The following is a 16226-nucleotide window of genomic DNA, read 5'->3' on the forward strand; positions in this document are numbered from 1 at the left end:
GTATTGGCGGTTGGCAAACAACTGAAAGGTGCATTACCGCCACCAACTGGTACGGAGTATGGTCTGGAACAACGCTCAAAAAAAACCCAAAAAAAACCCCCCTCAAATCCTGCCAAACAGGTTCCCCTCTTTTAAAAACAGAAATAAGACCTGATAACTCTTGCTTCCCGATTCCTTTTGCAACAAATCAACAAGATCCAGTTTGATTTTTAGGTTACTGAGATTGTGAATCAATTGCCTCCTCTCAACCTGATACCTCTGACACTGCAACATGACATGTTCTACAGTTTCCTCTACCCCACAGTAATCACATTTTCCAGTACTATGTTTCCCTATCAAGAATAACGTGTCATTCAAGCCAGTATGTCCAAATCTCAGTCTGGATATGATCACCTCCTCCCTCCTAGTCCGTCCTGCGTTTCTCATTCCTCCCACCCTCCTCTGAATCTTATACAACCATCGTCCCTTCCTTTCCTCCTCCCACTGCTTTTGCCATCTTGCTCTCATACCTTGCCTTACCATACTCCTTATCTCTGCTTGGCCAACACTAACAGCCATGTCAACCGCCCCATGCCTTACGGCCTCCTTTGCAACTCTATCTGCCTGTTCATTTGCCCACACTCCACAGTGCGCTGGGACCCATAAAAACACTACTGCAAGTCCCATCATGTGCAGCCGGAAAAGTGTCTGCTGAATTTCCCCCAAAACATCTGCCCTACTGTCTGAGTGACAATGCTGTAGACTGACCAATGATGAACTAGAATCCGAACAAATGACAGCATGTAATGGCCTCACGTCCTCCACCCACTGAACAGCTAAAAATATTGCAATCATTTCCCCAGTGTATACAGAAAGCCCATCACTAATCCTATTACCCATTTCCACTGAAAACTCTGGGACCACAACTGCAACACCGGTTTGTCCGGTTGAGTTCTTTGAGGCGTCTGTATATATTTGAACATAACCATAATATTGGTCAATGTAAGCCTGTACCGCATGAGCGTTCAAAGTAAATGCCTTACCCTCATTCTTCTTGTTCAACAATGTTAAGTCTACGACAGCATCAGGAAGTAGCCATGGAGGCACTGCTGGTAACGGGACTCTGCGACTGATGTTCAACTGATCCAGATTAAATTATGTTGCATGTCTCCCCACAGTCCATCCAAAACTCTTCGTTTCCCTTTTTCTTTCTCCCAGCAAGGTTTAAGTACTTCATGCGTTGGGTGATCCTGCCCGTGGCCCTGTAAATTAGCCCAATAATTAAGTGTAAGCTGCTCCCTTCTCAGTCCTAATGGCATCTCTCCCATCTCCACCTGTAAAGCTGCTGTTGGAGTCGTTTTAAATGCACCCGTGCAAATTCGTAGTGCCTGATACTGAATATGGTCTAACTTTACCAGAGTTGTGGCTGCTGCCGAGTTATATGCTACACACCCATAATCCAACAGAGATCTGACCAACCCAGTGTATATGGCCCTCAAAGACTTCCTATCCGCTCCCCAGTCCCTCCCAACTAAACACCTCATTACATTCAACACTTTCTTACATTTGTCCACCACCTTTTGTATATGTACAGCCCATGTTAACCTTTCATCAAACCACAATCCAAGAAACTTAAATTTACTCACCCTTTCTAATTCGTGATCATACAACTTAAGCTTGACGTCCTTACCAACCCTCTTCCTTGTAAAAAAACATCACCTTGGTTTTATCAACTGAAAATTTAAAACCCCACTTATAAGACCACTCTTCAACTCTTCTAATTGTCCCCTGCAGTTTCTTCACAACATACTCTATATTTTTCCCTCTCTTCCATATGGCTCCATCATCAGCAAAAAGTGAACATCCCACCCCTGCCTCTAAATCATTAAACACATCATCTACCATCAAAGAAAATAACAAAGGGCTCACTATGCTCCCTTGAGGTGTACCATTTTCTACCAAAAACCTTTCAGAAAAAACCTTCCCAATCCTCCGGAAATACTTTCTTTTCTTAATAGTGATTTGTGTGCATGTGTATGGCGCATGTCTGCCACCCTTTGGTGTGGAGTATTACTGCATATGGGCGCAATAATAAAAAATAAAGAAATTAAAAAATAAAAAATACATTAAAAAACAAAATATATATAAATGTGTGTGCGTGTATATATTGTGTAATTTGGAAAGTTATACATATAATTTATTTGCATACTTTCTCCACTGCTGATAATAAAATATTAATATAGTATATATATTAATAAATTAAGAAAAAATAAATAAATAAATAAATTTGTCTTCTCATTTGTATTCTGTCTTCCTCCCCTAACCCCCAACCGGGCTTGGTAGATGGCCACCCCTCCTTGAGCCTGGTTCTGTTGGAGGTTTTTTCCTGTGAAAGGGGAGTTTTTCCTTCCCACTGTCACCAAAGCCCTTGCTTACAGGGGCCGTCTGACTGTTGTGGTTTCCTCTGTTTTCTCTGTATTATCATAGGGCCTTTACCTACACTATGAAACACTCTGAGGTAACTGTTGTTGTGATTTGGTGATATCTTTTAAAAAAACAGAATAATTTGAATAGATGTGTGAAATCCTACACCACATACTGGCATATTAAAATGTATTTATGTATTGCCTTATTAAAACTGTGAAATCTCCTCCTATGAGCCTCACGGGACTGAAGGAGGATGCAGCATCAGCTCACAGCTGATTTTATTTAGTGCAATTAATGAGGATAAGGAGCTGGAAGCCTCACTTGTGTCCTGACCTTAAACAACATGCTGCAAATACTCTGTGTTGCTCTTGTGTGTGCAGAATATCTGAAAGATGGTAAAAAGTCAGCATCTAACATGATTATTTTTTTTAATTACGTATTTCCTCTTTAAATAAGCAAGCAGGTGTTTTTCTCTCCTGTTGTGTTTCAGTGTACTGCAGTCCTCTACAAGAAGCCAAACGAGGTATAATGTGTTCACGTTTAAGCCTGGAGGGATGAGTGTTCTGATATTTTAAATATCAGAACACTCGTGAGCGTTATGCTGTGTAAATGTGTTTTTACAGCACTTAAAGATGACTGGCTAATCAAGGCGGTGCATTACATGGAGGAAAACCCAGAAACTTTAGAAGGTGAGCCCTAACAGTGTTTTGATCATAATTTGTCTTCATACATGATACTGTACCTCACTGCACACAGTCAGTTGTGCGCAACAAGGAGCCACAAGCTACCTAGGTTTATTCAGTGTCAGTTAGTCATATGGGCTGAGTTAATTCTTCTAGTTGGAGTTTGATTATTAATGGGTCAGATCATTTTGGCAAACTAGGAAGCACCTCAAGGGTGTGGCTGATAAATGTTTTATCAGCCTTTATTTATGAAGTTTTTAGGATATCAGTTGTAGTTAATAGCCAAACCTTTTCAAAACAAGCACTGGAAACCTTAAAGTTATCACATGAACTAATGGTAGAAAAGAATTGAATGTGATTGAACAATACAACTTTGTAGTAGCACTTTGTAGCTTCATGCTGATCTCCTTATCTCGTTCTGTTAGAGCTGATGGACAAAAACTACGCTTTGGCAGAAGGAGACATGGTGCTGTTGGTGAGATTAACCTGAGAACACATGCCAAAACTGAGGCAACAGATCCACAGACAGACTTTTACACACGTTGTTGAGTTTAGGAAAAACGTTTGCAAGAGTCGTACTCTTTGTAAAATATGGACATAACCACAGCCATGTTAGTGGGACCTGTGGTAAACTTCCAGCTGAGCATTTTTGCCACCATAATTCCAGTGTTCTGAATCCAAACGTAATCAGAATGACAGAAGCTAACAACAAGGTGGGGCCTTGCCTCCTTTGAGTCTAATGTGAACCATAATTTACAAAACAAATTCAGAAGGGCATGAACATGACAATTAAGACCAGAAAATCGTAGGAAAAAATTCAGTGAGGTCATTTAAGCTTCATAACACTGAGCAAAGATGTGATGTGGACTAGGCAGTCAGTGAACACTCGAAGCATTTCATTTCTTCTGCAGAATGACAGGAATGCAGTGAGCAGTAGCTGGCCAACTCTGGAGATACCCTATATCATTAGCCCAGATTTAGGTAAGCACAGTATGTGCATTAAAGATCATTGGATCTTTGAGAAGTCTGTCTTACTGCCACTTTGTTTTTCAGCTAGTCGCACAGATGATATTCTCTCTGCTATGGAGATGGTGTCCAAACACACCTGTGTATCCTTCCACAAGCGAACTATCGAGCAAAACTACCTGCTCTTCAAAACCAGTACAGGGTATGTAGTTTTCTGAAGCTCACTCTAAACTCTGTTTGAACTGCAGTTGGAGCTCAGATTGTATGCTGAACACCCCAAGTTTTCTGCAGCACTTACCTGTGTTCTGATTGGGTTTCTGAAATATTCAGTTTCTGTATCTTAACATGACGATATGACATCGTGGCTGCAGAAACCTCTGGCCTGTACTGCAGGTCAGCATACTCAGAATATTTGACCTAGATCAGGCTTCACTAAATCTAATAACTGCTATTACGTAACAGAGAATCACTCAGCAATGTCAGTCTACAAAACAAAAAATGGTGAATTTGGTACTTCAGTCATGCCTCAGAGCTCATGACTGTGAGGATGGAAATGGATCAATTGAAAGTGAGTTTAAGCACCCTGACCAAGGCACACAATGCTGGTTTAAAAAGGAAAAGACTCTCCTCACTGCTGGCAAGATTAAGTACAGCAAAAACTGCTTTATATTTTTCAGATATAAATGTTTAAAGATGGATGTCTCATTTTAAAAAAAAAACAAAAAAAAAAACAGGACCCTAATCATGCAGTTTTGTTCTAGCTGTGCGTCATTTGTGGGCTTAAAGGGTGGTGAGCAGCCTGTTTTTGTTGGGCCCCAGTGCATGGTAGGTAACATTGCACATGAGATTCTTCACGCTCTGGGTTTCCACCATGAACACACAAGGATGGACCGTGAACAGTACATCACCATTATTCACAGCAACATTATGCCAGGTAAGGGTTCTCCTGAAATATTATCTGTACTGTTTAAAAGCTATGGTAGCTAAATGGTCATAATGCTTGGAACTTGTACAATAAGAAATTGTATTTTGTATGTATGTGTTTTTCAAACTCCAGCTTTTCCTTTATTTGACATTAAAAAAAATGAACCTGTTTACATGTATGAGGCAAACACTCATATCTTGGAAGATGAGCTTCACCACAGTTTACTGCACATTGTGCATTTACCAAAACTTTGGGGGGTTATTGATTGTTTACACTCAGGGAAAGTATCACATGTCTTTCAGGGATGGAGAAAAACTTCAGAATGCAAGAAGGCGAAACCTTTTCTCTTCCATATGACGCTACCTCCATCATGCACTATGGAAGGTACCATACCCAAAATGACAAATGTATAATAAACTGTTTCTCTGTAAAGGTTACGTGGCACTTTAAGATGATTACTCTTGTGTCAGGGATTTTTTTTCAGCGAGCGGCCTGCCCACCATCTTCCCAAAAAAAGATGTGAAGGAAATGGGACAGAGAGATAAACTGACAAAGACTGACATTGAAAGGGTTCGACGTCTCTACAGCTGTGGTATATTCTCAACTCTGCTCACTGCACATAAATTTCATTTGTGGTCTCCACATTTTGAAGCTTTAAAGTTAGTGTGGCCACCATATTTTTGTTGGAACCAGAAGTGATTGCATGTGGAATCTTAGCAAGGTGCACCAAGGCGCTGTTTGGTGCTAATGTGGAGAAAGTGATCCAACAAAATGTCTGGGATTGTCCATCAAGAAGTTGTCAGCCAAGCTGCCTGTCAAAGTAGCCATGCCTCTGAATTCAAGTCTTACCCAAATCCAAGTGAGTTGTAAAGATTCATTAGCTAAAAAGAGCACCCCAGCCTAATATAGGACTTTTTTTCCCCTCCAAGTGGCAAAAGTGAGTTTTCTTGTGACCACCATTTTGCATTTTTAATCATTTTATATGTACATATGAGATAGAGATATATAGATAGAGAGATATATATTTTTAGACACTGACACAGGTTTTACCTGTTTACTAAAACATATTCAAATTACAGTTATTGTAATATTGTGGACATGTAGACTCTCAGCTTTCATTTGAGGGTATCCACATTCAAATTGGATGAAGGATTTAGAAGTTTCAGTTCTTTAACATGTGCTACTCTTTTTCTTTTTCTTTTCTTTTTTTCTTTTTTTTTTAAAGGGACCAAAAGTAATTGGACAATTGACTTAAAGGCTATTTCCTGAATAGGTGTGGACAATTCCTTCATTATCCCATTATTGATTAAGCAGATAATAGGCCTAGAGTTGATCTGAGATGTGGCGCTTGCATTTGGAAGATTTTGCTGTGAACCATGCAGTCAAAGGAATTTTCTGTGCAGGTGACGCTGTGAAAACAGAAACAAAAAACATCAGAGAAATTGCTACAATATTAGGAGTGGCTAAATTTACAATTTGGTACATCCTGAGAAAGAAGGAAAGTACTAGTGAACTCAGCAATGCAAAAAGATCTGGATTCTTTGGACAGATTCTACCAGAATCATGGTATACCACATTACCTGTAAAACATGGCACAGGCAGAGTGATGGCTTGGTCATGCATGGGTGCCAGTGGCACTGGGATACTAGCGTTTATTGGTGATGTGACACAGGACAAAAGCAGCCCAGTGAATTCTGAGGTGTTCATAGACATGCTCTCTGCTCATATCCAGCTAAATGTAGTCAAATTGATTGGGTGGTGTTTCATTATACAGATCGATAATGACCCAAAACATGCAGCCAAAGCAACCCAGGAGTTTATTAAAGCAAAGAAGTGGAGTATTCTTGAATGGCCAATTGAGCATGAATTTCATTTGTTGAAAACCTGAGATGGAAAGGCCCACGAACAGAAACTGGAAGCTGCTGCAGTAAAGGCCTGGCAGAGCATTAAAAAGGAGGAAACCCAGCATCTGGTGATGCCCGTAGGTTCAAGACTTCAGGCTGTCATTGGCAACAAAGGGTTTTCAACCAAGTATTAGATATGAATATTTTATTTTCAGTTATTCCATTTGTCCAAATACTTTTGCACTCTGAAATTAAGGGATTATGTACATGCAATCTTTATGTAACTCACTGAATTAAAGCTGAAAGTCTGCACTTCAACCGCGTTTGAGATGTTTCATTTAAAATTCATTATGGTAGTTTGCAGATCCAAAATTAGAAAAAAAAAGTTCTGTCCAAATATTTATGGACCTAACTGTATAAAATATGAAATGTATTGGCAAAGGACATCAGTAGTTACCTTTGTGTTTACCCAGAATTTGTAGCACATCTGGTTAAAGTCTGAACCACTCTGTAAGCCACGGTCACATCCAATATAATACCAACATAAAGGAAAATCTGTAAGGAAATGTAGGGTGGGCTTTGTAATTTATTACTTACTGCATTCAAAAGTTGAAAGCTGGAATAGATACCTGAGATTTGGCCCCAATAGCAAGTAAAAGAATAACTGAAGGAAACTAAAGACCTAATAACTCTCACTCTGAACAGTCTCAGAATGTAAGTCAGCCAGCAGAAACAGCCAAAACACTAGTGTGGCAGAATACAGACTTTAAGACCCGAATGAACAGATTACAAAATGCCAGAGGGGAGCTGTGTTAAAGAAACTGCTAAAGTCACAGAAATTAAGGACTGAAAAGATGCAAACCAACTACAGAGAGGGGAAAAATGTCAAACAAAGAAAAGATGTCTGACCGAGACATGGCAGTCAAATGATGTTGAACTGACATCTGACAACAAAGATGCCCTTGAAAGCTGATTCTGTTCATCTGGAGTTTGCGAAATGAATTTTTTTTTTTTTTTTTAAAAAAGGCAATGACCTGATGATCCCAGAATGTCTTTTCTGGGTTTTCCTTGCCTCGATTATTGAGGATGCATTTAGATGTACAACGAAGATGATAGCAGCAGTTTAACTTCCAGAGATGAAAAAGCTTATTAATTGTCTCATAATAAAAATTATGAGACAATTTTTATTATATTTTTAAAAACTCCAAGTTAACTAGTAATTCTATACATGCAGACTCAATGAGTTTAAAAAAATGCTGTTTTTAATCTTTGCTTGTTTCTCATCTTTCCAAGATTCCCTTAAACAAACTGAGAAGGAAAGCCATGACTGGGATGATGTCTGATCTCGGTGCCACCGATGGAGGCTATGAGAACCAGATTACTTGCAGTGCAGTTCTATCTGCCTACTCAGCACCTGAACAATGCCACCAGACGGTCCAATAACACTAGCAGTCAGCAAACAAACTAGTTGTCATCACTGACACATCTATTAATGAAAATATGCTGGCCAGGATCTGGTGGATTCATCTCCACTGTTCAATAAACCAAAATACTTTGTTCCTCTCTAACCAGTATTTGTTAAGACTTTATTGTTTGCACTTTTTTTCCTTCTGGGGAAGAAATGGTAAGCTTGATGATCAGATGTGCACACTGAACTCACTCAATTTCTGAAGGTCACCAATAGGTGGTGTCCTATACCTACTAGCAGGCTCAGTAGGCTTTTTTTGTTTTGTTTTTTTTTTAATCTCAGAGGAGAGGTTGTTACTTAAGTGACTTAGTTTTTAAAACTTGAAATACTATTACGTCCCATGGACTACATATGGGCCTGCAAGCAGGTGGAGGAGAGCACTTACTGGCTCTTTGAATGGGGATCTTTAACATGAATAAGAGCAATATGGACTGATATGGAGCATGGGTAGAGTAACAGCATGTTTTGAATAGTGGAATAGTAGAACTGATGATCAGAGAGGTGAACAGGAAGGACAGAAGTAATGAAGGTATCAGAGAGACACCTCTGCCTGAGTGATGTGGAGATAAAATGAGATGGTTTGGACAGCAAATTCTTTAAAAATCAGACAATGTTATTTTCTGGATTTTTCTCATTTTGTCTCTCATAGTTGAGGTATACCTATGATGAAAATTACAGGCGCCTCTCATCTTTTTAAGTGGGAGAACTTGCACGACTGGTGGCTGACTAAGTACTCTTTTTGCCCCACTGTAGTGAAATTCATACAGCACAGAATATAATTAAACTTTGTCAAGAACAAGAAAAAAGTGAATGAATAAGAAGTTTTGGTTAGATTATAGAGGAAAAATAAATGAGACAGGAATTGGTAACAAAAATATTACTCCAACAGTACCATGGCTATATGACAAGACAACTCCTGATTTTCATTTACTATGCAAGGGAAGGGGGCTAAATAAAAGCCAGGTTTATGATCATTTAAGGGAAAAGTCAAAGGAAAAATCAAACAAAGAGGAACAGAAATGTGTTTTATGGATTCCTGCACATATCTGTGTAGATGGAAATGAACAGGTAGATGGAAATGAACAGGCAGATAAGCTTGCAAACAGTGCAACAAGAAGTAGTAATGTAGATATGAATATTAAGTGCAGTAAAGGTGAGGTTAAAGTATAAATAAGGTGAAGCTAAAGGAAAAGTGGCAGGCACAATGGGATGGAGACGGAAAAGGCAGATGATGATATAGTATACCGAGAGTAGTTGGACAATGTCGAATAAGCCATAGTAAAAGAAGATATAGTAAGATTTGGTCATACAAGTTTAAATGGCACACTAAAAAAAGATGAATAAGTATGAGACAGGGAATTGGGAATTTTGTGGACAAGAGGAGACATTTGAACATGAATTGCAGAAAAATAGACTTCAATTAAGGGTAAAAGAAATATTACAAAGGAATACAGGTGATGTAGTTTATAGTGCGATATTTGGGTTTTTAAGAGCAACACCCATATTCTAATAAGTTATATGAGAGCATGGGTGTAAAAGCTGTTCTGATCCACACTCCAGTCCAGAAGGTGGCGGTAATGCACCTGAAGGTGTTTGGCAACCGCCATAAAAAGATAGAAGAAGGCCCCACAGAAACCAGTGTGAGTATTCCAGTTTGAAGGACCACTTATTCTGATGAAAATAAGCTGGTTGGCTAATAATTGATATGAATATGTTTATTACAATTATGAACTCAGATTATGCAATGAATCGTTTAACGTTTAATAGAAATTTAACGTTGTTTTGTTTACTTATTTTTAACAGGAAGCGGAACCTAACCGGAAGCACGTGTCGGTGACGTCTTCCTTGGAAAACAAAAACAAACCTGTGTGTTGCAATATTTCTGTTTTCCGTCGACGTTTGATCAGCGCCCAAAATCGTTCGTCTCGTTTTTGGTGTGCGCCTTATGGTAAGACTTGCATATGCATATATATTTGAACCCAGAGAAAAACCAACAAATGATCGCTTCTGCCTCCTGCTAATGTGCTAGCTGCCTCTGCCAGCTTATGTTGCTCAGCTTAAAGCATCCAGAGAAAAACGAAGACTGTGGCCCGAACATCCGTCCTATTCTTTTGTCCCATCTTTCTCAGGTTGCTGCAGTTTACCGGTAATAGCTTGTTTGAGAGCCATGGCCCAGCAGAGAGGAGTAAACAGCCTGCAGTTCAATCAGGACCAAAGTAAGTTGCCTTTGTTCATGAACTGAGTTAGTGCACGTTTTAGTTACCAAACTAAGTTGAGTTACTGAGGAGAAACCTGGCAGATTTAAAAACAGAGAGACTCGAAACGTTTTATTCATATTGACGTTAAAGGGGAAAATGCACACCCAAAAGAACAAGATAACAATGGGTAAAATGAAACTAGAGAAAGTGGTGTAAGAACGGTGGCACGTTCTCTGGCTACACAAAGGGAAGGCCTTCAAGGGAAATGGCTTTGTTCTGTAACTACATTCTTTTCAGAGCTTTTCAACATAAAGTTGTGTCTTGGAAATAATCCATGTAAGATTTCTTATGTCTTTTAACTTACAAGTCACTCTCTGAAAATTTGGTAAATTAGGTTAGGTGGGTATGATATTAGAATAACACACATAGATGAAACTGAACGTGACTGAACACTGCTGTGAAAAACCCAGAACAACTCTGACAATTTACGAGCTAACCACCAGACAGAAACTACATGTATTAAGCTAGTTGTGGTTGTGGTTAAACATATTACATATACAAAAACAGAATTAGTAAGAAATACAGAACCAGGCAAATGTGTGATAAAGGAAAATCTATATGTACCTTCAGTTATTCTCCTGATATCCATCCACACGTTCATTAATTACCAGTGATTACTTGTTTTGCCGGTTAATCGTCTGATTTTCTGACCTGGTCACTGCTTGGTGAGCACAGCCTTCCCCAACACAGCAGCGCTGAGACTTATCTTCTGTCTAAACTGAAAATGCATTGCAATATGTTGATGAATGTGTAGATCAGAGGGAAGGTGTGGGTTGAGTAGTTTGGAGACAAAGTTAGAGAGGCATGTTTTGGACATGTGCAGATGGGGGATAGCAGATAAACTGGACGAAAGAGGGTGAAGATGAAGCTGCCAGACAGAAAGAGGAAGACCTAAGAAAGGATTCATGGATGTAGTGAAAGAGGACATGCAGAGGTTTGGTGTGACAGAGGAGGAGGATGCTGGGACAGGGTGAGATGTGGGCAAATCATCTGCTGTGGTGACCCCAGAGAGGAGCAGCTGACAGAAGAGCTCATAAAAAGCAAATAGACTGTTGCTTCTTAGTCACTTATTTTAATATACTGATTGCTTTGCTTGGTTAGCATTATTTAGAAGGAATATATTAAAAACTAGTATATAATAGCAAAATCAGTCTGCTGAGTCTGTTACTGTTACTGTTGCTAGCACTATGATGTAGCACTTGAATCAGAATCAGAATACTTTATTAATTCCTAAGGAAATGATGTGTTTACAGTTGCTCCAAGACGATAGGAACAGCAACAGACTGAACTAAATTAGGTAATAAAATAGATTACAAAGTTACAAAATATAAGAAATAACTTTAATATATACAAGTAGCTCAATTATAAATATCCAGAATATTACAGAGAACTATGGAGGCAACACAATGAAAAAGCACCTGATGTCCCCAGCACCTGGTTCAGTTTGGAGGATTATTACTGAGTTGTAAATGGCTCCAGGCAGCTAACATGTTAGATTTGCCAAAGCTGAATAAGAATGATTCATAGGTTTAAATCTTCTCTGCCCTCTTATCATCACCAGGCTGTTTCTGCTGCGCTATGGAGACGGGGGTCAGGATTTACAACGTGGAGCCGCTGATGGAGAAGGGCCACCTGGGTGAGTCCCCTGACCTGGCTTTCTAACAATGTTTGCACCTTTTGGACACATGTAGAGCGGTGCCTGAGAGAGAGCTCATTCATTATTTCTAGACATGTTACCAATATTTTTCAAGACATTTTGGTAATTATTTTCAAATGTTTCATGAATATTTCAGACATGTTATGTGTTTATAAATGTTAATACTTTTCAGACTTTTATTAGTGTATTTAAATGTTTTTCGTGGTACCTCAAGTGGCTGAAATGCTGGAAAAACTATGACTTTCATAACGAGAATACAAGGAAAACATTGTTCTCGTGCACCTTTCCCTGAAAAGGACTTGAATATGTGTTTGTGTCATTTGCAGACCATGAGCAGGTTGGCAGTGTAGCCCTGTGCTCCATGCTGCATCGCTCTAACCTGCTGGCCATAATTGGAGGTGGAGTCAATCCTAAATTCTCAGAAATATCTGGTGAGTTGGTTTAAAGTAGGATTGTGCATTGTACAGCTTTGACCGGTGTGTGTGGGGGTCATTATTACGAGAGGTGTTTGCTATACCCAAGATATGTGACTGCACCTTAAAAACATGATGAAAAATAAGTTTTTAACAAAACAATGTCTATGTCTCAGTGTTGATCTGGGACGATGCTCGGGAGTCACGGGATCCTAAGGACAAACTCGTGCTGGAATTCACCTTCACCAAGCCTGTTCTGGCTGTCCGCATGAGACACGACAAGTGAGTTTTACATCACCTCACACATACTCTGTTTATTGTCACTGAACTGTCAAAATGATAGTTGCCTTTGCTCCCTCTAGGATCATCATTGTGCTGAAGAACAGGATCTATGTGTACAGTTTTCCAGACAACCCTGTCAAGCTTTTTGAGTTTGACACCAGAGATAACCCCAAAGGTATCATACTACTTGTGGAGAGCTGTTTTTCCATTGCAACATCCTGCTTAGTATTTTGAATACAGTGAATTCTTTCTTTCAGGTCTTTGTGATTTGTGTCCCAGTTTGGAGAAACAGCTTCTGGTCTTCCCAGGTCACAAATGTGGCAGCCTGCAGCTGGTTGTAAGTCACAAACAAACAGGACATTTTATTTCTCCTGAAGAAAATGTCTGCGTCGTAAAAGTTGTAGTCTAACATGTTGCTTTTTATTCAGGACCTGTCCAACACCAAACCTGGAACATCATCTGCCCCTTTTACTATCAACGCCCATCAGAGCGAGATTGCCTGTGTGGCACTCAACCAGCCCGGCAGCGTGGCAGCTTCAGCTTCTCGTAAAGGAACCCTCATCCGCCTGTTCGACACAACGACCAGGGACAAACTGGTGGAGCTGCGCAGAGGAACAGACCCTGCCACTCTTTACTGGTAAACACTCAAGTAGTAAATGGGTAGTGCACCGATGTTCCAGAATATTTCAATGTTCCTGTGTCTTCAAAACCTCTCAGAATCAGACCGTCAGACCTCAGTGCATGCAGCAAGGAGCACACTTAGCATTACAGAGATCCTTCACCCAATAAATCAAAAATAAATAAATAAATGCCCTCTTCCTAAAACTTTGCTATCTGAGAGAGAAACTCCTATGAATGCATGTGAATAGGGCCAGTTACGAAAATAACTGTTTACTCATTTCATTCAAAAAAAGATCACCACTGCACAGCTTCAGTTGATATTAACCATAGCTTTCTAACATCAACAGGGGTTGCTGAATCTGGCCCATTATGTGTTAAAGGGCACATTATGTTCTCTGGTAATTTCTTTAATTAATTAAATAAATTACAATAGTCTAAACTAATATATATCTTCAATCTTAAAAACTAGGATTTTTTTGGCAATAGAACAATACATTAATTATCTGTTCCTCCATCAAGATCAGAGAAATTAGACAAAGAAAAAGGCCTTCTTATCCCATATTTATTCTGCATGATGAATAAACTGATTTTAGGAAAAGTCATGAAATATGAGGTGAGGGTTTTTAATGTAACCGAGCTACAGAATGGCCTGTTTGGCAGTTGTAAAATGATACTTGTTGTTTTTCATTCTTTCCAGTATCAACTTCAGCCATGACTCATCCTTCTTGTGCGCATCCAGTGACAAAGGCACAGTTCACATCTTTGCACTCAAAGACACCAAACTCAACCGTCGCTCTGCGTAAGACCACTTCCTGCTAATTGAGTCCTTTTAACACACACACACACACACACACACCATCGTGATCCTCACGCCTCTGCTCCTCTTCGTCCCACAGGCTGGCACGTGTTGGGAAGGTGGGTCCTGTGATTGGTCAGTATGTGGACAGCCAATGGTCATTGGCCAGCTTTACTGTGCCTGCTGAGTGTGCCTGTATCTGTGCTTTTGGAAAGAATACTTCCAAGAACGTCAATTCAGTCATTGGTGAGGGAAACGTCAAAATATAAATGTTTTCTTTTGTCATATACACAACACGGCAACATGACTGCATTGGTTGTTACAGTGACATAACCATAAATTCACACCTAGCATGTTATGGTTGGCTCGTTCACTGCTAAACAAAGAAGGAAGAGCCGGGACTTCCGGCGTGAGGACATGGTAGCATAGCACCAGAGACCCTGCTATTGGGGCTCAACAATAAAGAAGGAGGAGATGTGCGGCGAAATAATGCTTATTGGGAATCTGAAAAAGAAGTCGGTCACAGTGTAACATCCCGAGAGTCAAGATGGGGAGGGGAGAGAGCCACACTGGAAGCACACCAACCTATAGACTCTCAAACAGCTGAACCCTTTTTCTTTATTGGATAGGATTAGATAGTGATGGGAGTTTTACCAAAAATCATCTGATTCTTTGCTTTGATGCTGTTTTTAATGCGTTTTAAGGATGTAGACACAAGCATTTTACCCACGTCTGCAATTATTAAAAAGAAAAAAAAAAAGATACAATAGTGGCATGTGAAGAAAAACAAACTTTATACAGTGGATTGCTGGATTACTAAAACAATCGGTAGCTGCAGCCCTGGATCATATATGTGTCAGCCTTTGCGGTAAAAAAAAATAAAAAAAGTAGTCCAGAAAAAAACTCCCATAATGACCATTCTGTGCTGTATGCACCATGCACACGTTTTACACTTAGCATGAGTTCACTTGTATTTACATATGGCATCTGATATTTTAACAAGAACAAGAATTTGTGTCATTGTGCCATTTTTTTTTGTCTCCACATACCGTAGAGCCACAGTGCTACACTCTTTGTGTCTTTAAAAAAGAAAATTGTCATTGTAGTTCTGTTTTGTCTCCTGCAGCCATATGTGTGGACGGGACCTTCCATAAGTATGTGTTCACCCCTGATGGAAACTGCAATCGAGAGGCCTTCGATGTGTATCTGGACATATGTGATGATGACGACTTTTAAGGCCACACAGAGAAACAAGTTATAGATGAACATGAGGATTATGAATGGAAACAGACTGATTTTAATGAATTATCTCCTGCCATGAATCTGAGCATGGACTTAATGCAAAGAGTCTGTTATATGAAGTTTTTAGTAATCCGTTTTACTTACAGTGTATAGCAGTGTGAATATAAAGTTTTCTATTGGGCTGTTAACCATCACTCTGAAAAGTTCATGTTATATGATAAAAACAGAAATGTATGTTATGTATGTTGTATGTCTTGGAAACTAATATTGAATTAAAATGACACTGAAATTTAAATTCACTTTTGCTAAGAAAGCAGAACATGAAGCCCTGTTATTTGCCTGTTACATTAGTGAATGTATGGTGCACATTTCATGGCATAAACAAGAAGCACTCCCATAGAGATGTTATTTTGTCATGCTGCTGTAGCAGACCACAAACCTCCAGAGCTGCCACTCTCTGGGGAGTATTTCCTTTTAAAGAAATCGTATTTTACATGTATTTATTTTATGTATATTTTGTTCTTTTTAAACATGCGTTAAGAAGTTGGTAGTGCAGTAAAAATCAGATAAGGGTAGCATGACAGAGGTTTACTCTGATTGCACAAACGTCATGTAGGAGCAGGTAATGGATAAAAGGCATTGAGCTTATTATATGGAGGAGGTGG

At 39.4% G+C, this 16226-nt stretch overlaps 2 protein-coding genes across 2 annotated transcripts; both read left to right on the forward strand.

Annotated features, from left to right (window-relative positions):
- The first annotated feature begins 2798 nt into the window (after positions 1-2798).
- On the forward strand, positions 2799-9950 carry LOC134631672 (hatching enzyme 1.2). The gene is made up of 10 exons (XM_063480231.1): positions 2799-2808; positions 2897-2929; positions 3030-3095; positions 3515-3564; positions 4001-4074; positions 4147-4257; positions 4817-4989; positions 5283-5364; positions 5451-5572; positions 9853-9950. Exons 1-10 carry the CDS (start codon positions 2799-2801, stop codon positions 9948-9950), a joined length of 819 nt encoding a protein of 272 aa, XP_063336301.1.
- Positions 9951-10111: 161 nt separating this feature from the next.
- Positions 10112-15763, forward strand: wdr45 (WD repeat domain 45). The gene is made up of 11 exons (XM_063477844.1): positions 10112-10240; positions 10422-10508; positions 12112-12186; positions 12534-12638; positions 12797-12902; positions 12983-13077; positions 13160-13239; positions 13331-13539; positions 14221-14322; positions 14420-14565; positions 15446-15763. Exons 2-11 carry the CDS (start codon positions 10460-10462, stop codon positions 15553-15555), a joined length of 1077 nt encoding a protein of 358 aa, XP_063333914.1. The 5' UTR covers positions 10112-10240; positions 10422-10459; the 3' UTR covers positions 15556-15763.
- The last annotated feature ends 463 nt before the right edge of the window (positions 15764-16226 follow it).

The sequence above is a fragment of the Pelmatolapia mariae genome, linkage group LG7, assembly GCF_036321145.2.
Source record: "Pelmatolapia mariae isolate MD_Pm_ZW linkage group LG7, Pm_UMD_F_2, whole genome shotgun sequence".
NCBI lineage: Eukaryota > Metazoa > Chordata > Actinopteri > Cichliformes > Cichlidae > Pelmatolapia > Pelmatolapia mariae.